The sequence below is a fragment of the Pantherophis guttatus genome, chromosome 3 (genome assembly GCF_059756535.1).
Source record: "Pantherophis guttatus breed Tessera chromosome 3, ASM5975653v1, whole genome shotgun sequence".
NCBI lineage: Eukaryota > Metazoa > Chordata > Lepidosauria > Squamata > Colubridae > Pantherophis > Pantherophis guttatus.
The window spans coordinates 141,775,039-141,802,747 of NC_142065.1; the positions used below are offsets into that span (position 1 = coordinate 141,775,039).

General features: G+C 36.6%; 1 protein-coding gene across 2 annotated transcripts; it reads right to left on the reverse strand.

The window, feature by feature from the left end:
- VPS4B (vacuolar protein sorting 4 homolog B) lies at nt 1-26,535 on the reverse strand. Of its 2 annotated transcripts, none has more exons than XM_087890261.1 (11): nt 25,425-26,062; nt 23,350-23,461; nt 22,089-22,239; nt 20,822-20,889; nt 16,338-16,457; nt 14,373-14,529; nt 12,806-12,954; nt 12,495-12,576; nt 11,227-11,446; nt 8,672-8,809; nt 1-2,412 (listed from the first exon to the last, which is right to left on the reverse strand). In XM_087890261.1, the coding sequence occupies exons 1-11, from the start codon at nt 25,530-25,532 to the stop codon at nt 2,311-2,313; spliced, it is 1,407 nt and encodes a 468-aa protein (XP_087746387.1). In that variant the 5' UTR covers nt 25,533-26,062; the 3' UTR covers nt 1-2,310. The 2 variants fall into 2 exon arrangements, with proteins under 2 accessions (XP_087746387.1, XP_034288835.1); XM_034432944.3 differs by lacking the exon at nt 25,425-26,062 and adding an exon at nt 26,147-26,535 and having other exon boundaries at nt 476-2,412.
- Nucleotides 26,536-27,709: the final 1,174 nt, after the last annotated feature.

The window sequence follows — 27,709 nt, forward strand, 5'->3', positions numbered from 1 at the left end:
TTTTATCATAAATACATATTTAATACCAAATTTATTTTAGTTTAGATTTTATATCATTTGAGAACTTTGGTGACCTACAGTTTCCATGGTAAAAGTGCTGAATATTTAGTAAATATGCACATATAGCAGTACTGTAGTGAATCTTTATGAAATTTTATAGCTGTTTTCAAGACCTTATATTTTTCAAAACAAATATATTGCAACAGGCACAGGAAGCAAGCTGTGAAAAATTGAAGGAAAAATGGTAGGACATAGATTAGGAAGACTCAGGTTCAAAATCCCACTCTACATGGAATTCATTGGGCGATTTGGGGCCAATCATTTCTTTCAGCACAATCTACCTCACAGGGTTGTTCATGGGATATTATGAAATGTGATCCTTGCACTTTGGCTTGAGTTCCCAGAGAAAAGGCAGGGTATAAAGGCAATAAATAAATGCATAAACTGGATAGTAAACAGATCTGACAAAATGACATGATGATAATGTACATGACTTTAACAACTTGGACATGTTCTCAAAAGTTCCTTTCCAGAGATTTCGAAGTATAATTTGCAAAGTCATATTGAGCAAAATAGTCCATATATTTAACATAAAGGTATATATGATTCTAACATTAGAAATGTAAACTAATGGTATCTTGCAACTTATTTCATCAGTTCAACCATTCCTATGATTTTAGAAAGTACACAAAATATAGACATGAGAAATAAAACCTCTAAGATGACCATATAGTACTTTACACATAAATTTCCAACACATAAGCATCTACAAGATACATTTCCATAACAGAAATGTAATTTGTGTTACACAGATATTACAGCACTCGCTTATCTACAACCAGGGCAAAATTCCAAGGCACAAATTCAGTGCTGTCATGGCTGCATTTGAACACAATTTGATATGATGAGAACAATGTCCTGGATTTGCATATTTCCTTTTCCTCCCTTACAACCCTGGCCAAAATTTTGGAAGTTTCTGCTTCTTATTAACCAGAGGCTAATGTTTCTTGAATCTTAAATTCTGATTAATTTTAACTCTGGCATATTTAATAAGGAGCTTCATTATCCATGGTTTTAAGCTTGCTTATTTTAAAGCATGTATAAGATTAATTATAATTGGTTGATTTTGGATGACAAGGCAAACTGCAGTTAAAAGTAATCCAGAAGCAAGAAACTTGTAACTGTACCTTCCGTTATATTATATGGAAGGAGGAAGACTTTAAGCCTGAGGTTCAGTAAAACTTTTTTTAATGTGATGTTGAAACTGGCTGCTGTAATATTATAGATCACATTAAGAATTTCTTTAAAATGCATACTTTTTAACAAAAGGCTTTGGGAACAAAACATGCACTGTGCTTAATTCTTAATATAGTTTATCTATTAAACTAACAATATAGATTTTCTTTCTAATTTTTTAAAGGTAGATCTTGAAAAACAGCATCTCCCCTGAGCATCCTTGGGAAGTTCAGGCTGTTTAGCACGTTGTTCCAAGAACGTCTTTCAAAATGAAGGTCAGTTCAGAAAATAACTTCTGTCAAGCAATGGCTGGCTAAAAACGTGGATTTCAGATTTCTCCATGGAATTTTAATAGAATATGTCCCTTGCTTGATTTAAATTCCTACAGAGAATAAAGCAAGATGAAACCAGACAGGAAGAGAAATTGTCTCACACACTATTTACATTTCAAGTCTATTCTCTGGTAGGTTGCACAGTGTCTGTGAATTATTCAGAACAATGCTTGATGTTTTTAAGGCAATACCATATTGCAGAAATAAAAATAATAATAATCAGAACTTCAATTCTGCACTCAGTTAAGTATTGACTGTATTGATCGGAACATTTTAATCATATGATTACCAAGTTCCAGATGATAATTCAAGAGAGAACATTTGTTTTGCAAGCAAATTCACCAATTATAAAAATCAACACTTGACAACCAAATAGAATTCAGTTTAAAAAAAATACTCTTGGAAGTATTTTTTAGGCCAATAGGAGCTTATAAATACTTCTGACTAGGGGTAGCATATATTATTTCTTACTGAGAAATTCTCCAAAGGGGCTGTCAAATGTTTAAATATATATATACCACATTTGTCCATTATTATTTTTTTTGCCAACAAGTCCTATTATCGTGCTCCCAGTAAATGACATTTAATAGATATTTTTGGGAAGTGATACACATAAGCCTGAAGATCTTTGCAAGAGGCTCTTTAGTTCATATGCAAAAGAAGGAATGAGCAATCTATTTATTGGCAACATAGAGGCAATAATGCCAAATAAAGAAATAATAGGATTAGAGAGCTGTTTGGATTAGCCTTCCTGTCCAAAATCTTCTGTGAACTTCTTTAGTTTTTCCAGGTCCTGCTCATTTACCGTTGGTTTTGTGTTGGCTAGTGATCTCAGCATATCACCCTGCGCATAAATGAAAGGAGAGTTAAAAGCTGCACATTTCTCCATCACACATATTCATATAGATAGCACACACACCACAATTACATGAGTTATGGCATGGGAGAAGGAACCAAAAGAAGCTATAAAAACTAAGAAATCTCTAACATTTCTAACCGGTTTTTTCACAATTGTTCAAATAATTAGCACGAATCAGAAATCTAACAATATTATTGGAAATTTAGCAATACAAGATACCATGAAAGATATCACATCTGCTTTGTATTACCAGTAACAGGTAGGCCTTGATTTACAACTGTTCATTTAGTGACTATTCAAAGTTACAACAGTGATGCAGACTGTTTTTCACACTTATGGCCATTACAGCATCCCCATGGCCATATGATCAAAATCCAGGTGCTGGGCAACTGGTTCATGTTTATGATGCTTGCAGTGTCACAGAGTCATATGATCACTTTTGCAACCTTGTGGCAAGCAAAATCAATGTGGAAGCCAGTTTCACTTAACAACTGTGTTACTAACATAACTGCAATGATTCCCTTAACAACTGTGGCAAGAAAGGTCACAAAGTGGAACAAAACTCATTTAACTATCTCGCTTAGCAACATAAATTTTGGACTCAACTATTTTCTTAAGTTGAGAACTAACCATGTTGCTAACATAATAATTGCAATGATTCACTTAACAACTGTGGCAAGAAAACTCGTAAAATAGGACAAAATTCACTTAACAAATGTCTCACTTAGCAACAGAAATTTTGGGCTCAACTGTGGTTTTAAGTCGAGGACTATCTGTACTTAGAAGGAATGCACTGATGTAAAATGATTTTATTGATTAAAATTTAACAGCAGAGGTCTCTGCCTCTACGCAGAAGCAAGGTTCCCTTAAGTGGTTTATTTTCAAGTACTTACTTATATATACAGCCTAAACATTTCCAACCACCATTCACATTTCACAATGCTTTACTACTTTGTATGTTACAACCCAAAGAGTTGTAGATTTTATTCTTCCTTAACTCAGAATTTTAAAGTACTCTAGAGAAAGGTTTCAAAATGCAGATTTATAGGAAAATAAAATAACTACGGGATATTTCACTACGGATACTTAAATTCTATGGCAAACAAAGTTAAGTGAAGAAGTAACTGCAGAAATGTAATAGGGAGATTAGATAAACAACCCCTCAATGGCTTAAGTTAGCTTCTTAAAAGATGAAATCAAAATACATTTGTAGTCAATGAAGAAAATCTTTCTCGTCATTGTTTAAAACAGCTTCTGTTTTTCTGAACAAGTTTTGAAAAGAGAGGTGGTGGCCTTGGGTTGGTGAGATTATTGTTATGTGTCATGCAACCTCAATGGGAGAGGATATTTCTCCTGGCAGAGCAGGTCTGCTGATTGAATGGGAAACAAAAGTATATGACAGGTAACTTAGGGAACCCAAAGGTGATTCAAATCTGCAGCCTCTGCATAGAAATGCAAAATCCACTTTTGAATGCCCGGCCCTTTAAAAAACAATGCTAGTGTCACACCTAGGAGATTAAATTATGTGCCTATGAATGCTTCAAACTAGTACATTAAATTACATTCCTGCACAGAAAGATCACTCTGTGCTCGTAATTTAAAAAACATAAAATAGGCCATCATCTTGCTATGGATCAGCAGTACTTTTTTAAGGTAGATAAGAGTTCAGAAAGTTTCTATTGAGCTCTAAAGCACTGTTTGCACTGGTAATTTTGTACCCTGTATTTGAAGCTCTTGCTTCAAATTAAATGTTACATCTGCTTCTTTACTTAAACTCTCTATATGGTTTTTCTTTGGGGAAGGGTGAGCCTTCGAATCGGCTTTGTCCCTCGGCAATCACCAGAGGTTTTTTTGGCAGCATTTTCAAAAGACATTTGCTAGTGTCTTCCTCCTAGAGAGGGAGTGAGTAGACTAAGATATCCAACTGGTTTTGTGCCCAAGGCAGGGCAAGGACTGATGATCTCCCAATTTCTAGCTTGGTGCCACTGTCTCAATAGATGCTTAGTGTTAGTTAGTTAGTTAGTTAGTTAGTTAGTTAGTTAGTTAGTGTGTGTATGTATGTATGTATGTATGTATGTGTGTGTGTAATTTATATGCCGCCCTTCTCCCGAAGGACTCAGGGCGGCTTACAAAAGAACGGAACAAAAATTATATTAAAAATCCAATTAAAATTGATTAAAATTATTTAAAAATCACCCCTGCGGATCAGCCCATTTGATGAAAGAGCCACATCTTCAATCCGCGGCGAAAGGAGAGGAGGTCAGGGGCCGTCCTAAGGCCGTGGGCAGCCAATTCCAGAGGTCGGCGCTCCCACAGAGAACGCTCTCCCCCTGGGGGTTGCCAGCCAACATTGTCTGGCTGACGGCACCCTGAGGAGGCCCGCTCTATGAGAGAGCACAGGATGATGGGAGGATGGCAGGAGATGATCCTGCAGGTACCCCGGGCCTAAGCCATGTAGGGCTTTATAGGTGAGCACCAGCACCTTAAAACGGACCGGAAGGACCACCGGTAGCCAGTGCAGCTCACGCAGGAGAGGTGTCACACGGGAGTAACGAGAAGCCCCCATAACAACCCGCGCGGCTGCGTTCTGGACTAGCTGCAGCCTCCGGGTGCATCCCAAGAGCAGCCCCATGTAGAGGACGTTACAGTAGTCCAACCGAGAAGTAACAAGGGCATGAGTGATCGTGGCAAGGGCATCCCGGTCTAGGAAAGGGTGCAACTGGCGCACAAGGCGTACTTGTGCGAAGGCCCCCCTGGTCATACATATACATATGTATATAAAATGAGAACCATTATTTATCATTTCCATTAGGTTCCAGAAACTTTATTTGAAAGCTTAGGTATACTTAAGAGGATGCCAAGAGGACGTTAGATTGATCTGCCTTAGAAGGGCTAACTTTGATTTAAATTGGAACATTATACTAAGCCATAATTGCTTAAGCATCAAGATACACACCACACACACACACAAACACACACAATAATTAGATGGATTCATGCAATATGTGAAGCAACTGGAAAACAAATTGGATTTTGAACTAATACAGCATATGAACCTAGCTTTGGTCTAGATTTAGTTCAATGTTTTATCACATAAAATTACTTAAGCTACTTTTTAACATTGGAAGTTTAAATTTTTATATAGAAGAAAAAAAAATTCTTAAATCGGGCCACTATTTTAAAAAAATCTTGTAAATAGCATCTAAAGTTATAGTGTTTGTTTGCTTGTGCAATAACTATTATCTGGATATATAATCAAGCAAGAGATAAATCCTGGATTTGGGTCAAGTTATTAAGAAGGTTGAGTTGTTTTGCTAGAGGGCAGCTCCTACTCACCGATCACCTTTGTAAAAGGCAAGGTCTCCTTTAGTCAACAATGATGCCTGGAGACTTTGTGGGCAGCTGTTTAGCAACATTAGATCAGAAACTTGCCTTCTGCCCTCTTCTAGGGTATTTTTCAACTTCCCAGTGCAGCCTACAGCTCTGGTAGTTGCAAGTCTTCTTCCATCCAAGTATTAAACCACTTGGAGCCCTGATAATATCAGCCAAGTGCTGTCACCTACCGAAGCATAATGTTTTGGTAACTAAAATTATAATACATATTCATTTTCCCACTTTTGAGAGAAGCATACTATTACTTGCTTAGAAGTCGTCAAGTATGACTGCAGGCCTTTTTATAAGCCAAGAGCTCATATTGTAAATAACTTGTGTTCAAGGAAACTATTCCTTTGTGTTAAGGTGAATGAACTGATAATGATACTTTTTAATTCATGACAGATACAGTCATATGAAAAAGTATGGTTAGTCACTTGCTACTGGTTGCATAGTGATCGTTCAAATTTACCATGGTCCCATCTGGGGATACTTATGACCTGTATTCGAAGTTAGAATGGTCATCCCCCCACTCCAAGTGACTGAACTTTGGGTTCTTGGAAACCGAGCTGCATTTATGGCTGTTTGCACGGTCCCATGACTGTGTTTTATGATGGCTTTGCCATCATAGCAAACTACTGGTTTGCTTAATGACTGCAGCATTTGCCTAACCACTAAAAAAAGGCTGTAAAATCAATTTGGACACATGAGCTGCCTTGTTTACCACCGTCATGAATTATAATTGTGATGGGCAGGCTCCATTACAGTAATAAATTGAGGACTACCTGTATAGCAATCCACTGAAATGCTTGGTTATGCATTTATTTTTATCTATACCATGGATTACAAAATGTAAATGGTACATAGCACTAGCACATTGACTTATATATTGCTTCACAGTGCTTTACAGACCTCCTTAAGCAGTTTACAGAGTCAGCCTATTGCCCCCAATCATCTGGGTCCTCATTTTACCTACCTCAGAAGGATGGAAGGCTGAGTCAACCTTGAGCCGGTGAGAATCGAACTGCCTGCAGTCGGCAGAGTTTGCCTGCAATACTACATTCTAACCACTGAACCACCACGGCTCTTACATATTTATTATATCTCCTTTATCTATTACTATTCTTGAAATGATCAAATATCTGTATATTTAAATATATTGAAAAAGTTAAAAAAATCAGTGGGGTGTACTTACTTTTGCATATGACTGTAATTCTAGTTGAGGAAATTAAATCACTGAGTTCATACAACACATTAAGCCATAATTTAATTGGGATCCTGAAACTTATTATGCCATAAGCCAAAGGTAGAAAATCTTTCTGTGGATGAGGGCTACATTTCACAAATATTTTCAACAGAAACTGAAAATTACATTGCAGATTGGATAATTTGCATAGCTTATTACAAATCCACATCACAGTGTTGAGTTGCTATGCAAGAAACTTAATTCTAAATAACAATGCAGTAGGTTTTTGAGTAAGAATCTTGAATTATTAATCTTCTTTGGCCTACATTATTACATCCCATATTTAATATTCAATCTTTAGAAGCTTTCTGATAGCAAAAATTCACGAATCATTTAAGTTTTAAGGTTAACTCAGAATTCCAGAACAGAATTCCGAGAATTAGAATTCTGAGAATTCTTAATTATTAAGTATAATAATGCTTAATAATTTAATATTATGCATAAATTACACCATACAATTTAAAAAAACCTTATCTGGTACCATACCTGATTTGTGTAAAAAAGATTTTCAGTTCAATTATTAGCATTTTCAAAGACTCAAAGACTTCATTTTGAATCTTGAATTACTGATAAATCAGAGCAACTAAGTTAAATGATTGTTATCTACTTTGACACAATATGTTCCTATGTACTTATGCATAAACATGCACTGTATGTAATATAAAGAACCAGTTTGGTATAGTGGTAAAGGTGTTGGCCTAGAAACAGGACACTGAATTCTAGGCCTACTTTAGGCATGAAAACTATCTGTGTAACTCAGTCATTCTCTCTCTCGCTCAAATCAGCTCAAAGATTGTTATGGTAGGGAAACAGGAGGCAGGATTATTAAATATGCTCACAGTCATGAATTTTAATTAAAATAATAGTAATAATAACCTCAGTGTCAAGCCTGGATTTTAAGTGGGTGTGAGATTGTTTGTGTCCTGGAGTGTTCTAACGTTAATTCAGTTTGACATAGCTTGGAGCCTTCAGCATCCACAGCATAACTAGCCAATGAGTCATGTATATTCCAATGGCTCGCTGACTGGAGGAGGATGAGAGAAGTTACCAAGCAACCAGTTCCCATCTTGGTTGGACAATGTGACTGATTGTTTTGGAAACTTGATAAAACTGAAACTTATACTGATGTGAAAAGCCCGGGAACTTTAGTACTGGCTTTTCACTAGTTAGTCCCAATATGGTGTATCTAAATAAATTTGTGCTTTGAGAAAAAGAATGCCTCAGGGTTCAATTTGTGAAGGATGCATTACTTGGAACCTGACACCCAGCTTCAAAGTTTGTCTATAGGGTGATTGTGAGCTAGAATAGTAGCCATTAGGATTTATAAATTGATACAGAATGACAAACATACACAAAAGTTCTTGATTTTCAGATATAAAAAAGGACATGCACCAAAACACAAGAGGGAGGTGCTCAGTCTGTGCAGGGTTTATCAGGATAAGTATAGGGTTCCATTTGTTCTGAGCCAGGCATGCTTTGCAATCTGTCATACCACTTTTGGCAGTCCATAAGTATTTAGAAGATATTTGAGATTTCTGAAAATAGGCCCTGATTGAATCTGTGATCTTTATTCTAAGATGCTACAGCAGGCCAAAGTCAAAACATTCATAGTAAATAAATACTGACCATACAAACAACAGGTTCCAGAAGCTTATCTCCTGGTACCTCCATCCATGTCATTTCAATGGCATTGGGTTCCCCTGGAGAACATGGGGTTAAGAGATCTACTAGAACATTGGGATCTGATAGCGATGGTCCTTTCACCTTTGAAACAAACAAGAATTTTGAGGTCAGAACTGAAAATATTTTGAGGTGTATACAATTAAGAAGAATAATAGTTAGTTAATCGATACAGGTGTAACATCATTGTCTAACCAGCTTTAACACTGCTCCTAAAAAGATTGAATATATAGAAATCTCTTTGACAAAAATAGTAACAAAACAAATACAAAAATTACTTTTAATCTTTTGTCTAACCAGCTTTAACATTATTGATAAAAAGATTAAATATACAGAACTCTCTGACAAAAAAACAAAACCCTATTCAAGAACAACTATTTACCAGTTTGGAAACACATTATGTAACTCATTTGATCTTAATGAAAGAAATTACATTTGTCCTGGTTAAGAAAACTTGCGGCAAAAAGTTCAATATTTTTACCAAGACTTTTTTAAAAATTTCGTATTATTCCAACTCCTATTGATAACAAGGTATAGATAATTATAACACAGAAGTATATGGTCAAATAAAAAGCCAAGGATTAGATTCAACAATCAGCAATCTACAAAAAGAAATGAGGTGGCCTAGCTGATCATATTATTATGCCAATTGTGTCATATAGGCTTCAAAATGGAAAGAAGACCTTCTACAGAGTCCGCAGATATATGTCGGTTGATATACCGTATTTTTTGGAGTATAAGACACACTCCCCCCCCCCAAAGGGTGAAAATTTGGATGCGTCTTATACACTGAATGTAGCCCCGACCACCTGCCGGCCTCCATCCTTTGGCCTCTGGCTCCCAGCATTTGTCTCCTTGCAGCAAACAGCCCGTTTCAGTTTCAGCTCAGCCTCATTAGCACAAGCAGCTGATTGTCGGTTGGATCGGCCTCCTGACCATCAGCTGTTTCAGGCTGCAGGGATTGCCTTTGCTGCAATGAGGCAAATTGCTGGGAGGCAGATTTTTTTTTCTTGTTTTCTTCCCCAAAAAAGTCTCTTATAGTCTGAGGCATCTTATACTCCAAGAAATATGGTACATGAAGAACTTTCTTACATTTGTTAAATATAAGAAATAATAAACCTAGACTTATCGCTTCTGGTTCCTTGCTGAATGTCTACTTTTATGAACAATTGAAAAATAAAAAAATTGCTCGATAGAGAGACAATTGTGTACTTTACAATACGTTATTATTAATAGAGTAAGAGTCTTTTGTTACTTTTGTTATTCAAAAGACTTTTGAGTCTTTTGTTATACAAAACTCTTCCACATTCAGTTATTTTCAATATTCTCAAATCAGCAGCATTGCAACAAGAAAACCGTGGAAGTGAGGGAGACTGTTCAGAATTTAACTGAACTTGAAAATCTTCTAATTCATTCTGAACATTTAATAGTGAACATTTAGCAATTTCTGTTAAGGTACAATCTACTACATAGAACTCAGTTGAACCGAAAGAGGTAAACATCTGTTATTATTAAATACAAACAAAATATGAATATAGTTGTAGATATGGAACAATTTCAGTGGAAGAATAACATCAAGAACACCTCAAATGTTATACTTAGAGAAAACTGGTACAAGATGTTTTATTGCCATTCAAGTCATATTTGCTAAATGAATAGCTCTTTTCCCCCCAAAATGCTGGAAATGGAAGAATAGGTTGGAAAATACGCTTTCTCCCACATGGGGTAGTAATATTGTAATGCTCAATAATATTAGAAATAAATTTATTGAAGAATGGAACAAATTTTAAAAGTCATTCCAATCTAACCAGGGACATTTTGATTAAACTTCAGTTTTAAGCTTAAGAGGTGAGGTGGCGCAGTAGTTAAGAGTGCAGTACTGCAGGCTACTTCAGCTGACTGCCAGCTGCAGTTCAGCAGTTCAAATCTCACCAGGTTCAAGGTTGGCTCAGCTTTCCATCCTTCCAAGGTGGGTAAAATGACCCAGATTGTTGGGGGCAGTATGCTGACTCTGTAAAGTCACTTAGAGAGGGCTGTAAAAACACTATGAAGCGGTATATAAATCTAAGTGCTATTGCTATTAAAAGTAAATCAGGTATATATTAGTATATATTGGTATCAACCTCTCTGCCATCTTTGTACTATGCCATTGTACATTGCCAAAACTAGTAAACACTAATATATTTCCAAACCAAACATACCCCTATAATAGTAGTAGTAAAAGAACTAAGAGGTAGTAGATAGAGAGGTTGGGCAAGGCAGGATATTTTATTTAACTTTCTCATTAGCATCTCCAACAGTTCCTCTCCCAAGAGATCTGAGATTTAGAAACAGGCCCTAATTCTTAAAACTGAAATAAACTTTAAAAAATTAGATTGAGATGAGGAAATCTTGAGTTCATGCTGCATTTCAGAGACATGGAATCAGAAAACAGGTCCCTTAGGCAGTATTTTTGTTATTCTTGACAAAAAAAAAAAGAAAAAAGAAATCCAGCTACTCACTTTTTTAAAATGTGTTGCTGATTGAACTTTCCTAACTGGTTGCATTAGAGCATCACGCACTATGACGCTAACATCAGCCCCTGAATAGCCATCAGTTCGCTTTCCAAGTTCCCGATAATCTGATTCAGACAAGGTATTTTTAGTAGTCCCAAGATGAAGCTTAAACATTGAAGCTCTTGCATGATCTTCAGGTAAGGGAATATAAATCCGCTTCTCAAACCTTATTTAAAAAAATCAGAAATATTAACTCTTATCCATGCCCATAATACACATTTCAAATAATGAACTGACGGTCACGTCCCTCTTATTAATCTAAATTAAACAAGTTATCAACACAATTTTTGCAAGACAGCAAATAAAGAACTAAATCTAAGGAGTCGCTTGGGGTATAACATTCCTGGATCAGCAACCAGAACTGGGAATAAGAATTAAGGCAGAATATTTCCAGTATTATTTGCCAAGTTTGAGCTTCAGTCCTAGTTTTCTTTTAGTCACTGCTTCCTGTTATGCGAAAATAATGTTTTTAATAGAGAAATTTTCCTGTTAAATGGAACAAAGTGTTCTATCCTTGCACTGTGGTGGCACAATGGTTAGAATGCAGTATTGCAGGCTCATTCTTCTTACTGCCAACTGCCAGCAGTTCAATTCTCACTGGCTCAAGGTTGACTCAGCCTTTCATCCTTCTGAGGTAGGTAAAATGAGGCTCAGATTGTTGGGGCCAACAGCCGCCCTGAGTCTTCGGAGAGGGGTGGCATATAAATTTAATTAATTAAATTTAATTAATTAAATCGGTTGACTTTGTACACTGCTTAGAGAGGGCTGTAAAGCACTGTGAAGTGGCACGTAAGTCTAAGGGCTATTGCTATTTATTATAAGAATGTAACGTTAATTGGATTGTTTTAAATTGTGGGCCAAAGCTTTATAATTCTTTTAATTGATTTTAAATTTTGTATTGGTATGTTTTTTATCCTTGGCTGTGCACCGCCCTGAGTCCAATAGGAGAAGGGCGGTATATAAATTGAAATAATAATAATAATAATAATAATAATAATAATAATAATAATAATAATAATAATGATGATGCTACCCTGGTGCCCTTTTTTGATATTGATAAAATAACACACCATTTATGCTGATGTCAAAAAATCTGCTGTTTACATAAACAAGGAAATGCTTTAACTGTGATGTAAAATCAGTTTTCCAGTCCAAATTGCTCTGAAACATGAGCCATTCTGGCTCAAACCATAAGAGAGAAGTTAATTCTTTACCTCCTCCTTATGGCAGAATCTAGAACCCAAGGGATATTTGTAGCTCCAAGAACCAAAATTCCTTCATTGTCTGTTCCAACTCCTAAAAAAACAAATGAATTTAATAAGTGCCCATTAGTAGAATATATTTCATAAAGTAGTTACAAAATATACCATAAAACTTTCAGCTCCACATATTATATATTAAACACACTGATGCATGTAGTCTCATTAAACACCACTGTATTTTATAGTCATTATGTAATATACACTCATGCTTTAAAGTACTCTAATCAAGTAATCAAGTATTAAAAGTACTTTAATAATCTTACCTTGCATCTGAACCAAAAACTCTGTTTTAATTCTCCGAGCTGCCTCACTTTCATTTTCACTTCGGGAACCACATAAAGAATCGATTTCATCAATGAAGATAATTGAAGGTTTATTTTCTCTGGCCAGTTGGAATAGATTTTTCACCAGCCTAGGAAACAATTTAAATTATATTAAAGTAAAAGGCAGTGATAAAGCACAGCAAGACAACCACTTTTTATGTGTACAAAATGTTAATGTAAAATGTTAATCTACCATATGTAGGAAGGCATTTAAAGCTTTTGCAATTAAATTTTAGTTAAGATATCAGTCATTCAGATAAAAATGACTTTCATTCAATTGCTTTATACACATTTTCCCAAATTAAACTGTAAAGTTACAAATTCTTGAACACCTTTTAATGATCACCAGAGCAAACATCCTTTCTGCAAAGGAGTTAGATAATCTGTGATAAATAGTTGTTATAGGAATTGGATGGTCTTAAACATTTCTAAAATATATAATTGTGAAGGACACATGTTTTGGGCAGTAATCCACAAAAGAAATTTATAAAACCATCTTTTCTTCTGATATTATGTTTATTTAATCATCCTAACATCTTTTTATTCCCTAGTCTTATCCCTCGATCACATAAAAATTGCATAAAATTTACATTTAGTTCATTCCACTGTTGGATTGTCCATACAAATATGGACAATGAATGGTTGAGGGGACATGGGGCCCAGTAATTAAAAGCAAAAATGCTTATTCTGATGAAGATATGATGGAACGGTTTATCTGAAAGTAGTCCTCCGGAGAGCAGAAGATGGTATTTGTCCTCTTCCAGCAGAGAATAAAATTCTAACAATGCCTAGATTTGAATCAAAATCTAGACAATGTTGATCAGACATTGAAAATTGCTGGTCAGCGTAGCAGCACATTATTTTGCTAAATAGTGTAAGAAGACAAAAAATCAGTTAATTTAGCTGTTTATTCAGCTCTGCATTCAATTTTCCCAACAAGATATCTTAGATCCTAGCATTTTCCCCATCAATTGGCATCATGAAAGATGCAAAGCCGTCAAATTTTTTTTACACCTGTACAGAAGTATAAATTATTTTATAAACTCCACAGTTTTACTTTTTCCTCAGTAAGAAATTCAGGATAATACATTGGTTTTTTTCTTGATTTTTTTTCTTCTTATGTACCTGTCATTGAATAATTCTTTAAAAATAGTTAACTATTATAAAATGGGTCTTGCTGCTGTGAATTATACATGTGATACATGACAGAGCGATGGAGAACAATAGAATCAGTCCTCATAAGGATAAATTAACCAGAAATACCCATAGTTTCTATTTCCGGCATAGATTGAATATAATAAATTGGAATGGGGAGAGGAAGAGAAGCTTCATGCCAGAATATTGCAATTCTACTCAGGTATCAGTGGCAGCTTGCCTACCTTGCTCCACAGTGTAATTATTTCTGTATCTACTTTGAACATTTTAGGTTAGGCAAGAGTTGTCTATTTAAATTTATTTATGGGTCTAAGATTCAAATGTTTAAATTATTTGATCAGTTACTACTCACTTTTCACTCTCTCCCAACCATTTTGAGACAAGATCTGAAGATGATACAGAGAAGAATGTAGAATTGTTAGCTTCTGTTGCAACAGCTTTTGCCAAGTAGGATTTCCCAGTTCCTGGAGGTCCAAACAGAAGGATCCCCCTCCAGGGAGTTCGCTTCCCTAAAAATAAATGAGTGACATGATACGTATGTTTTCTGAAAATCTAGTAAGTTCCCTGCTCATTTAGCACGTACAGTCACAAACTTTTCAAAAAACATCCTGCAATTTTTGCATTCCCTTTTTGCGCAGGCTTAATCTGGACAGCTTGGTCAGCCTAGTGGTTTTGTTATTTAATTCCAGGTCAGAACTTAATCGTAGAGAAGGATGTTGAGCTGCATTTGTGAATTGGATAGAGCTGATGTCACTTGGCTGTGTTCTCACAGGAATTCTGTGCAGCACTCAATGCAGACTGGATCATAGGTGTGATTGTGGGAATTACTGCAATCCATACAAACATGGCCATCCTTAGCAAGATTTCTTTCTGTCCAAAGCTAACACCAAGTAGAGACTCATAGGGACAAAGTGGAGAAGCTACTTGTATTCCACATACCAAGCCACACTTGTCTTGGAAGTGGAATTACAGAATCCCAAAACTTGGGGGATTAACATCCATACTAAAATAACTCGGACCCTGGAACATTATGTTCTTCATCACAATAATGAAATTGTCCCAAATGTCATTAGACCCATACTGTTAGCCATACTAACTAAAATACTGCAATTAATTATCCCAATGTAGTTCAATAGTACCAGATTGGGGATGGCTGGTTTAAAACAAGAAATACAGATAGTCTTTGACTTACAACAACAGACCAAAATTTCTGTTGCTAAGTGAGACATTTGTTACGTGAGTTCTGCTCCATTTTATGATCTTTTTTTGCCACAGTTGTTAAGTGAATCACTGCAGTTGTTAAGTTAGTAGCATGGTTGTTAAGTAAACTGGCTTCCTCATTGACTTTGCTTGTCAGAAGGTTGCACAAAGGGATCACATGATCCGGGGACACTGCAACCGTCATAAATATGAATGAATTGCCAAGCATCTGAATACTCATCATGTGACCATGGGGATGCTGCAACGGTCGTGTGAAAAACGGTCATAAGTCATTTTTTTCAGTGCTGTTATAACTTCAAATGGGCACTAAATGAACTGTTGTAAGTCAAGGATTATTTATTTGTGTAATATAATTACACAAATTTTATGTTGACCAATCTTCTCTACAATGAAACCGAAACCAAAGTTGAGTGTTTTTTATGAACTTCTATTAAAGAATAAGATTAATAGCTTTCGTAGTTAGAATTTCTGGGCAGAGTAAGATTTTATTTAGATGATGAAAAATATTATCACTTTTTATTCTTCCCTTCCAGGAACATAGTCAGTACCTAATGCCTCTGCTTAGCTTATTTTATATCCAAATATAGTTAATTAAACTGACTGGGAGGTACTAATCTAAGTGTTTCCAGCCTTAAGTCTCACTTTAGTGAGTTCTACATTACACTAGTTCTATGCATTTGATGGAAAGCTCCAGTATCCAGCAAGTTCTTCAGTAATAAAGATACAAATCTTGGGCATTGGTTCAAGAATTTGCGCAGTCTATTCAAGCAGTCACATGACTAGCATAAAGAACAAAACAAATATACAACCAAAAAACACGAACTGAAATTTTTACTCCATTACATAGCAACAAAATTCCATAGAGATATGTAACATTAAGTAGTCCAAAAACAGCCAATCAGGTAATTCCATACATTCATATTCTTGCACTTAGCCATAACTATTATTCTTCGAGAACAGATTTCTTAACTGTATTGCTTCACTTACACTGCATGTATCTTTCTTATGAAAGCTAAATGACCTTAGTTGTACTCTGTACCTCAAACACCTGAGGATAGGCCAAGAAGGCACTGATTGCATATTCACTTGCCTTTACCTGTAAAAAGGTGAGGAAATTTAATGGGTAGTATTACTGCTTCTTTGAGGGCTTCTTTTGCTCCCTCTAGTCCAGCAACATCACTCCATTTTACGTTTGGTCGTTCCATGACAATGGCACCTGTAAAGCAAAGGAATATAGGTCAGGCCTGTCAAACTGGTGGTCCATGGGCTGGATGCATCACGCACAGGCCCCGCCCACCCCAGCTCTGCAAAGGCAGAAAATGTCATCATACATCACGATATGTCACGTAACGTGATCGAGTTTGACACCCGTGCCATAGGTAACCACATTCCATACTATAATTCCCTAAAAAAAAAAATATCAAAACATCTCCTTTAAAGTAGAATCTGAAATAAATTTTTTGACAATACAAGAATTCAACCATAGCATATTTATGGTTTACTTCAGACAAAAACAAGTGAGCAAGTTATGGTTATTTCATTACTTGAAATACTATTCTAATCCAAACTAAGTGCAAATTTCTACAATACTAATACTACAAATTCACTGAATGATTGCCAAAATGTAAAGATCCTATATGTTTTTCTTTAAATCTGAATTTTAACTTGATCACAGTGAACCAAGACATGTTGGTTCACCTTCCAAGAAGTAAACAGGGGAAATTTATTTTGTTCCCTTAGATTGCTGTGAAATCCATAAGACAGCCCCATGCCCTTTTATATTTTCATATCAATTCTAATAAAGGAGAACACTTGCAGCTCAGGATTGATATGATGCTTGCTATTTTTATATTCTAGAACAGTGATGGCTAACCTTTTTGCCATCGTGTGCCAGGAGAGGGGGGGCGGGGGAGAGTCGCGTGCGTGCGTGCCCACACCAATAATTCTATGCGCCCTGCCCTGCGCATGCACGCGCAACCCCCCCCACCCGCTCCTGGCACGCGATGGCCTGGTAGGCCTGTTTTTCTTTCTTACCTGGCTCCAGATCCTCTCTATTTATCAGGGAAGGGTGAAAACAGCCTTTCTCACTCCCTCGGAGGCCCTCCAAAGGCCCATTTCCCAACGGCCCATTTCCCAACTCCTGGTGGGACAGGAAGTGATGTTTTTTGCTGTCCCCAGCCTCCAGAGCCTCTCTAGGAGTCTCTAGGAGCCCCTCTAAGAGTCTCTAAGAGTCTCTGGAGGTGGCACGCATGCCATAGGTTCGCCATCTCGGTTCTAGAATATACACTGACAGCAAACTGCACTCCTTACTAGCACTGATGTTATCTGGTTTGGGTAATGAAATGTCTGCAAGAAAACATGCAAGCTCAGAGAGCACCAAGGACCCCTCATATCAATTGACCATAGTACAGTGATACTAAAAGGTTTGTGGATGCATTTGAATTTTTAACATTTCTGCATAAATATGAACTAAAATGGGATTTCTTCTCCAAGCAAGTCCTAAAACTAGACAAACAATCAAATTAAATAAAGGAGTCAAAAACATTATGCTTATTAGTTGATGAAAATGATCCAAAGTTAAATATCTGGGTGTGGCAAAAGGATATGAACTTCTAGGATTATAACTTCCTTTGAAGGGGAAATTAGAGTCAGGAATTTCAATTAACAGAATGATAATCAAGGGTAAGTGGGGGAAGGGGAGAGGGAATTCCTACATTATTTAAAGAACAGAATTCTGGATATACTCTGTCGAAGTCTGTTCTTCATAAGACAAGAAGGATGCCATGGTTCAAACAAAGGATAATTTTGAGCACTTCCAAAAAACAGTTGTTGATGTTCACTAGGCAGGAAAATGTTACAGAACTATTTCCTCTCTCCCACCATAGGAGAGAGAAAATAGAGAGAGGCAAACCCCCAGCATATTTTACGAAACATCACGTGCGAGGAGTCCTGATTGAGAGTTGGATGGAAATTAGGAAAACATATTATAATAAGTTACCACTCTGGGTTTCACCTGTGGAAGCTGTGATCTATCCGAGTCTGTATAATCCGGAGAAAAAATTGATTTACAAAGAAATATTAGATACGAACGGGAAGTTAAAAACTAAATTGTTACTTCAGGAACAAAGAGTGAATATAGATTGGTGGATGTACATGCAAATTAGCAGTAAGTATATGAGAGATAGACAGAGACTTGGGATTAGCCGAGAGGTGCAGATTTTGGATAGAATATTATTGGGGGTGGATGAAAAGGTGTTATCTAAATGCTATAAATTCTTTATGGCTATGGAAGTAGGTGAGGAAGGTGCAAAGAATTCGGTTCATGCCTGGGAGAAGAATTTAGGTTATTCAATAGAGCCTGAGAGGTGGGGCGAAATTTGGACTAAGAATGTGAAATTAACCCGGTCAATAGAATATAAAGAAAATATATATAAAATGGCATATTGATGGCATTTACCGCCGGCCAGACTCGTAAAAATGTTCCCTGGAACACCCTCAGTCTGTTGGAAATGTGGTGTTAAAGAAGGCACAAATTTCCACCAATGGTGGACCTCCCGAGAGACAATGAAATTTTGGAAGAATATTCTGAAGTGGCTCAATGAAATGTTGGGGCAACATATACAATTGCACCCTAAGGTATTTTTATTAGAGATAAGACCCGAAAATGTTAATAGAATGGCATGGTACCTGCTGCTGCATATAACAACAGCTGCAAGATTGGCATGGGCCCAATACTGGAAGATGTTAGCCCACCCAAACAAGTAGTAATTCAGAAAATAATGAATTGTGCGGAATCAGATCAACTTACTATGTTACTGAAAGGACGGGGGGGACACAGATTACTATATATCTTGGAGTCAATGGTATAATTGGATGTCAAATCGAGCTATAAATAGAGATATTGGATAAGCATGTCAATTGGTATATGTAATAGACTTTTGTACATAAAAAAAAGAACTATTTCCGAACAGTTTGGACTCCACCAGGCCACTGTCAGGCACATCATGTACAAATCGAGGCAATTTAATGTCACCATCGAGTGGTCGACCAACCAATATCACACCAAGAATAAGCTACGTAATACTTTGGGAAGTCTTAGACGTTGCCTAGGATAACATCTAAGGAACTTAAGGCTTGCTTTTGAGAATGTCAATGAACATTGAACAATGGTGTGTATGGCAGGATTGCAAGGAGAAAGCCACTACTCTCCAAAAAGAACATTGTTGCCTATTTACAGTTTCTGAAATACCATGTCAATAATCCAGAAAACTATTGGGACAGTGTTTCAAAATATAACTTTTTAGCATCAATGCAGTGTTACGTTTGATAAAAGGCAACCATTGCATTCCAGCATAAAAACTTTCTTCCATCTGTGAAACATGGTGCTGGCAGTATCATGATATGGGCCTCCAGACCAAGACAGTTTGCTATCATTGATGGAACTATGAATTCTGAATTCTACCAGCAAATTCCACAGGAAAATGTCAGGATATCTATCTGTGAACTGAAGCTCCAGAGAAAATGGTCATGTTGTAAATGTAAGAGAACAATTCAAAACACACAAGTCGTATGAACAAAAAGTGGTTAAATCAGAAAAAAGTTAATGTTTTGAAATGACCAAGTCCTGATCTTAATTCTATAGAAATCTTATGAAGTGGCCAGTTCATGCAAGGCAGCCCATCAACATTCCTGAATTGAAACTGTTCTGTAAAGGAGAAGGGGCCAAAACTCTTCCAAGCCAATATGCATTTATGATTGATCAACCATTATCAGAAATTTTTAGTTTGAGTTATTCCTGACCAAGGGAGGCTATTGAAAGCAAAAGTTCAGATAGTTTTGTCACACATGATTTGTAGCTTTGAATCTTTTTCCTCAGTAAATGAATAAATAATGGAATTGTCCTCATAAAACATCATAAGAGATGGCAGAGGATGATGCCAGTAAACACAAAAGCTCTTCCTTACATTCTTTAATATTTTCATAATGAAGATTTTCCTTAACCTTCCCACACAAACAAAGTCAATTAGTCAATCTGATAAATTGTGCAGCAGAAAACCATAATCTTGCTCACTATGTTGTTCCGCCAGGCCGGGCTATCAACATAATAGTTTTAAATTGGGGTATTTTAAATTTCTGGGGTTTTAAATTGAGCCAAATCTATTTAATCATTTTAAATTTTAATCGTTGTTTTGTCTTGTTTTTTTAAATAGGCTGTACACCGCCCTGAGTCCTTCGGGAGAAGGGCGGTATAGAAATAAATAATAATAATAATAATAATAATAATAATTATTATTATTATTATTATTATTATTATTATTATTATTATTAGAACTGAAAGGCTAGGATCAGTAAGAAATCAAAATTGTTTGAAAAAGGAATAACTATTTACAAATAGTCAAGAAGCAAAAGAGTGTATGTATCAGGTTTGAAAATATCCTATGTGCCTTTTTACTTATGAAATCCACTTCATTATAAGGGTGATAGGAAAGTGCACTTATTATTTAACATCTTGCACCCTTCATCTGACAACTTGATAGAAACATTTGTGTTCAAAATATTAAGAGCTTCATGGAAGGCTACCTTGAAGTTGATTCTGTAGCTTCTTTTTTTCAGGATCATCTGATTCTCCTTCCCCATCACTATCATTCCTAATTTGGATGTAAGTAAAGCACACAGCTAAAACAGAGATAGATTCTTTTGCTCAAGATTGATTCATTTCTAACACAAATAGTCTTCCCTCAGAGAACATACCAAAAAACACCAGAAGTTCAGGTTCTTATACATCTTTAAAGTATATTATTACCAAAAGATTAACAAAAAAGTTGTTTATAGGCAGATGTAATTTAGTCTTTCTTAAGCAGATTTGTACTCTGACCTGGCCACTTACTCTTTAAAACCCCATCCCCCCAAATTATACAAGATTTTTCAATATGTTGAGGAAGATATACATTTAATCTTAACATGATTTCCAGTAAGTGTGAGAGTTAAAGTTTGGAAAGCTGCTGCTGCAGGGAAGAACCAAGTAAGTTCAGTCGTTACAAAGCTCTCTCCAAACAGCATGGAAGTTGTCTTTCTGCCTTCAACAGGAAAAAGAACTGAGGCCCAAAATTAATTTGAATACAATAGATGCATCCGATTTTAAATCATGTTTGGAACAGATCCAACAAAACCAACAGCCATTAATTCTGAATTCAATCCAATATCTACTATTTCATTATTAGAAACAATAAGTCTACCACAAATTAAAAAAAAAAATACAAGGAAAGACGAGCCGATACCAAAAGCCTAACCACCCACCCCACCAACCTCCCAAGATAGCCAAAACAGATACAATGGATATAATTCAACTGGTGATTTCAATTCAGCAGATGGGAACCATTTACAAAGTACCCCTGACAAGAGTTTGTATCCAAATAAAGTCTGGCCTAATTAACAAAAATCAAAAAGTTCTGCACTGATATTTGACTCCATTCCTCCCCCCCCCCCGTTTGCTCCTTGATTCTAAGATGTATGTCCATTCAGATACATACATGCATACATAAAAAAAACAGGGTCTTCAGTACTGTGTTCATTATTTCCTAACCCCTCTGGAAAGAACAAATTAAAAGAAATCATAATGCACATAATTCTTAGAACCAAATATTTTAGAAACAAGTACAATGACTATGTAAAGGAAAACGGTGATATATAAGTTAACTGGAGTCAGAAAAAACTGGTATAAAAATACAGAATATACTGTAATATTTCCATAATTTGCTAAAATCCAACAATATTTTGAGTACTTTTTTTGCATGATACAGAGAGGAATAAATGTAAAATATTGGAATAAATTAAGAAGATGGCATACCCTTTTTCATCAGCTGGACCAGATTCTTTCACTGGTTTAAGAGGAGTTTTCTCCTTCTTTTTCAAATAGTCCTTCAGCTTTTCTGCTCTGTCCAAATATTCAGTACATTTTGCTCTGATGCTTTGTTTTGCTTTGTCACCCTGTGCCTCATCTGATAAAAATAAATTCTTTTACTTCTCAAAGAAATAGCTACTTAAACCACACACACACACACACACACACAATATCTTTCTCTTTAAAGCACTACAAATTGTTATCAGTGATGAAACTATTCTTGTTTTGCTGATTTTTCAATTAGGACTCTGGAATAGCTTAACAATTATTTGATTTTTAAAGAATGTTGGCTATGTTCTTGAACTTAAAAGACAAAACAGATTGGAATATTTTTAACAGATTGGGACCTATAAGGAAACAAATATCTACAGCTTCTATACTTCAATGAACCTTTCCTTAGGAGAAACCCCCCCCCATAATTTTATAGAAAACTAAATAAAACGAGATAAAAATGAATGAACTAAATAGTAACTAAATTATTACTTAGTTATTTCTAGTGAATTGGAGTGAGCAGGAAAGGTTAAATAACTTTCTAAATGTCTAAAACTTTCCCTTGAAATGTTAGATGGTCTTTTGATAGTCCAGAAAATGTAGCAAGGCACAAAACACAGATTATACATGACATGAGCTGACCTCTTTTAACTGAACTTCTGTGTTCAGTTTCTTTATGTATCTTCTCCCCCATTTTTAGTCCTTCCCTCTCCTGCTACTCTTTCTCAAGTCAATTTCCTATCTTCATTGCTTTTTCTTACTCTTTATAATTAATCTTACAATTCCTTCGGGAGGCATTCTTCACCCAACAGAGAATATATCCATTTTCTGCCTTTTGCTTTCACTGATAGCCAAATTTACATTTCTTCAAGTATCTCTTACACAACAAATTCTTAAGTACTTCCTTAAAATGCTAACGAGCTTATTTCAACTGAAATTCATGACAATTCATATGTTAACATTTTAATTTATTACTAAGTATTTCTACCTTTAAAGATAATCCTTTAAGGGACAGTAGGATAGGATCCTAACCAGAACAATTAACCATATCCTTTTCTTGAGGCCATTAAAAAAATGTAAAGATAATCTGTAGTTTTAGAAAACATCCCAAAAGTTCTAAAAGCCATTAGGAAGATCAATGCATTTATTTTTGCTTCTAAAACAGAGAAGAATATGAAGTTTATTTCTAGCCACATATATTTAGTATAATTCTTACATTTAACAACATGAAGAAAATACTGCACAGCATGTTGATACAAACGTAGGGCTTCCTCAAAGTTCCCTGCTTTATCTTCTTGTGCTGCTTTGCTAGCAAGGTCTATTGCTTTCTAGAAAAAAATATAATATTAAAAAATATTTGGTCAATTGTTCTAACTAAAATAAGTTTTCAACATATAAACCTAAGAATATAGTATGATTACATTACAACTCCATTTTTAACAGCCTTAAGCTATTATTGAAAGTAAATCTTATGTGTGTGTGTGTGTGTCCATGTCCGTATCCTGTTTATGTTGCAATATTTTCTATGAATCCCACAAAAACATTCCTGCCAGGACCCAAACTTTCAGCAGAAGCTTTCTTTCTCTTCTAACCTAAGGATTTATTACTTCATACCAGGGTGGATAAAAATCAATGATTTTTTTAAAAAATATTTTTTTAATTTAAATAGATTTTTTTTATTTTAATCAAATTTATTTTAATAAAATGCTTTTCGAGTATAAATCTATCTAAAGATAGTTTTCTATTTCAGATACATTAAAAATTTAGCTTATTCAGCATGAAATGGAGCTTAGTTATGTAACATGAGGCTGTATTATATTTTTCAATATTGGCACTGTCAGTAAGTCAACAGTGGGTCAGAGGAGGAGCTGCTGCGGGACAGAGATGACAGTTGCTCTTTAAAAATTATGATTTAAATCAAGTTGATTTAAATCAAGCCTTTTACCAGTGATTTAAATCATGATTTAAATCAAATCCACACTGCCTCATACAGTATGACAGTTTGTTTTTGTAATTGTTTGCATTTACCATATTTATATTCCTACCTATACTGAATCCTGAAGCACCCACATTGCAATTGAAAGCAATATAAACTGTTCTGTAAGGGATTACTAAGGGAAAGATATTGTCTCAAATCTAGCATGTTATATTATGGATATAGTGATGATTAAAAATTATGATGACCAGGAACATTTCACTGATCTGAACATGGCCTGAATACCATAGAGGTTTCATGCTTTATAATACATGAAATGCGTATCAAAAATCTTTGCAAACATTTTTTTTCAAGTAGCTACTGAAGTTTCCAACATTCTTTTAATCTGTTTGCAAAACCCAGGAAACATTTTCTTTATAATGCCACACAAAAACTTTGTTAGTATTTAATTATTATTTATTGGAAAAATAGTTACATTAAAATTGTGATAAGGTAATAATCACTTTGCAGGATGTATATGCATACTTACCCGTGTTTTCAAGTAAGACTTTACATTTATAAATTATAATAAAAGTTATATTAATGAAATAGTAACTAATTCATTACCATGCTACTAGTAATAAACATTTTTTTCTTTTTAGCTGTATGTTAAACACCTCCAATCAAACAATAACTTGGTTTAATAATACAACAATTAAACATGATGAGAATCAAGAAAGGTGACTACGATTATGCTACGGAGCCAGAGGCATAATCAAGTTAAGTTAGAATTGTTTCCTTCAACTGATTACGAAGAGGAATGAATAAAAATACTCCTTACATCTCCACCCACATACAGGTAGTCATCGACTTAGACCAGTTTAGCCCAAAATTTATGTTGCTAAGTGAGAAATTCATTAAGTGAGTTTTGTCCCATTTTATGATTTTTTTTTTTGCCACATTTGTGAAGTGAATCACTTCACCATTGTGAGTGAATCTGGTTTCCCCACTGACTTAGCTCACGGGTGTCAAACTCAATTGCGTCACGTGATGTTACATGATGTATCGTGACTTTTTTTGCCTTTGCAGAGCCGGGGTGGGCGTGGCCTATGCGTGATACATCTGGCCCGTGGGCCGCCAGTTTGACATCCCTGATTTAGCCCGTCAGGAGGTCGCAAAAGGGGATCACGTGACTCTGGGATGCTGCAACCATCATCAATCTGAAACAACGGTCAAGCCCCCGAATGTAAAATCCCATGACCATGGGGGAATGCTGCTACGGTCCTAAGAATGAAAAATGGCCCTGTCATTTTTTTCCTCAGTGGCGTTCTAACTTCCAACGGTCACTCTGCGAACGGCTGTAAGAGGAGGACTACCTGCAATGAGAACAAACTCCTAATTTTGCGTCCCTCATACCGACTCTGACCTAGGGAGGCTTCTTGAGCTGTTTGGCAAAGCAGAAACAAACAGGATAATAATATCATCCGGCAATTGCCCTAAAGCATTTGAACTTCAACCTTAATTTCTTCAACCTAATAATCCAGGATCTGAACTCTCTTGGTAATATTATAGTTCCTTCAGGAAACACTTTTCTCCCCAGCCACTCCTTTAGCTCAAGTCTCCTCCTCTTCCTCCTCCTCCTCCTTCCTGCTTCTTTAAACTTCCCGGTTTACAAATCCAGGATTAGAGAGCGCTGGATCAGAGCGAAGGTCCCGGGATTGCAAAATCCCGTTCCTCACATTGGGCCAATCAATTACCGTAAATACTCAACGTAAAGGCCCCAATGAAGCCCCCCCCCAAAAAAAAGGTGGTGGGGGGGGGGAAGCAGCTTTCTCCTGCGGGGGTCGGGCAACTTGTTCCCTATTACCGGGTTAATGAGGGGGGGGGATAGCAGGGCCACAGTAAAAGCCACTCCGGAGGGCACAGGTGGAACTCAGGCCAAGTCAGGGTCCCCCCGCCACCCACATTGAGGCGCTTGAACGCGCCTCACCCCCCTCCCGTCCCTCCGAACGTTACGCTTTCTCCCCCCCGCCCCTTTGGAATGTGGGCGGTGCCTTTCTCACGCGACCCCCCCCCCCGAAGCCGAGGCCCCGCTCACCTGCAGGTTGGAGTTGGCCGCCATGATGGGCGGGCGGGGGAAGCGAAAAAAAAGGACAAAAGAAACTGAAAGGGAAACCTATCGCTCGCCCACCTCCTCAAGAAACTCCGCTCCTCCCTCGTCCACCCCCCCTCCTCGCCCTTCCGTCGTTCTGCGGAGACAAAATTCTCTCTTTAAAAAAGAATAATAATAATAAAAAAAACCACAACACAACCCCGAGTTTCTTATTAACTTCCGCAACTCGGTCCCCGCAGCCGGCCGAAATCGACCCAAACGGCTCTTCCGCATCCGCTGAAAGGTGCTGACGTCACACACCGCGCCTTCGTCGGATCAGGACCGACGGGATGTCAAAGCCGGAAGTGCAAAATTATGGGCCGCTTCGTGATACTGGGGGTGGTGGGGGGCGGGGCGCATGCGCGGCAGCCGGGCCCTCTTCCGTCTTCTTGTTTGTGTTCCTCTGCTGCCTGGTGGTGTGTTTATGCTCGCAGTTATGCGGATTATTGCTTCCTCTGTTGTAATGTAATTGTAAAGGAACGCACCTTTTGTTTAAAAGCAATTTAAAAAGAAATCCTAAACTGCAATCCTACTTACTGAGTAGGCTTATTTTAAATTAATGCTTAATATAACGAGGACAAACTTCCTTCGGAGGAAATGGAGATTGCACGGTTTGTTTGTTTTAGTTGTTCTTGCTAGGTCAAGAAAACCACAATAATGGTGCTTGGTGCCAAGCAAGTGAGCCCTCCTATGGAATTAAGGCTCTTTGAACATCGTGTTGGGCGTCATTGGCATATTGATGACACTAATGGAGAAAGCAACAAAAGGCACCAAAAAAACCAAAAACAAAACCCACACCAAAAGACAAGACGAGAAACGATGAATGGAAACGAACCAATGAGAGAAGCAACCAAGAACTAAGGAGAAATTTCCTAATGGTGAGAACAATCAATCAATGGAACAACTTGCCTTCAGAAGTTGTGGTTGCTCCATCATTGGAGGCTTTCAAAAAGAGACTGACAATAATTTATCTGAAACGGTATAGAATTTCTAAAATTCTGGGCTTATGGAAGCTCACCAAAATGAAGGTGTTAGCACAACCTGGACACGGATGATTTTTTTTAAATCAAAAGATATTCAGCTAAAGTTAAAGAGATTTCATGTTATTACAATTGGACCTATGTCATTCGAAGTAAATTGCTTTCCAATAGAAGGACATGAGCTGAAAATACCTGAACTAAAACAGCAAACTGCAATAAATGTCTATGGAGATTCTCAGTCATTCAGGTCATGGTTGTTCTAAAGGTGCTTTTTCAAGAGGCAACTGGACTTCCTGGTTTTTCTTGGAAGACATTTCACTTCTCATTCAAGAAGCTGCTTCTGCTGTGACTGGATGGTGGGGGACGTCTTCCAAGAAAAACCAGAAAGTCCAGTTGTAACTGCAATAAGATATTAATTCATTGACTTATGTGCTATCAAATCCATGTCATCTCCTAGACCTTTAGGATGATCTGCCTCAATTGATCCAACAGTGCATCCATCACCAATGTAAATGAATCCATCCTGTTT

Bases quoted from the DNA above. Each gene is read 5' to 3' on its own strand.
- VPS4B (XM_087890261.1), bottom strand. From the start codon at position 25,532: ATGATATTATTATCCTGTTTGTTTCTGCTTTGCCAAACAGCTCAAGAA. The intron at 20,890-22,088 runs GTATGCCATCTT...CATCCAAATTAG, and splicing joins GGTCCAGCTGATGAAAAAGG to GAATGATAGTGATGGGGAAG. The intron at 14,530-16,337 runs GTAAAGGCAAGT...ATTTATTTTTAG, and splicing joins ATTTCCTCACCTTTTTACAG to GGAAGCGAACTCCCTGGAGG.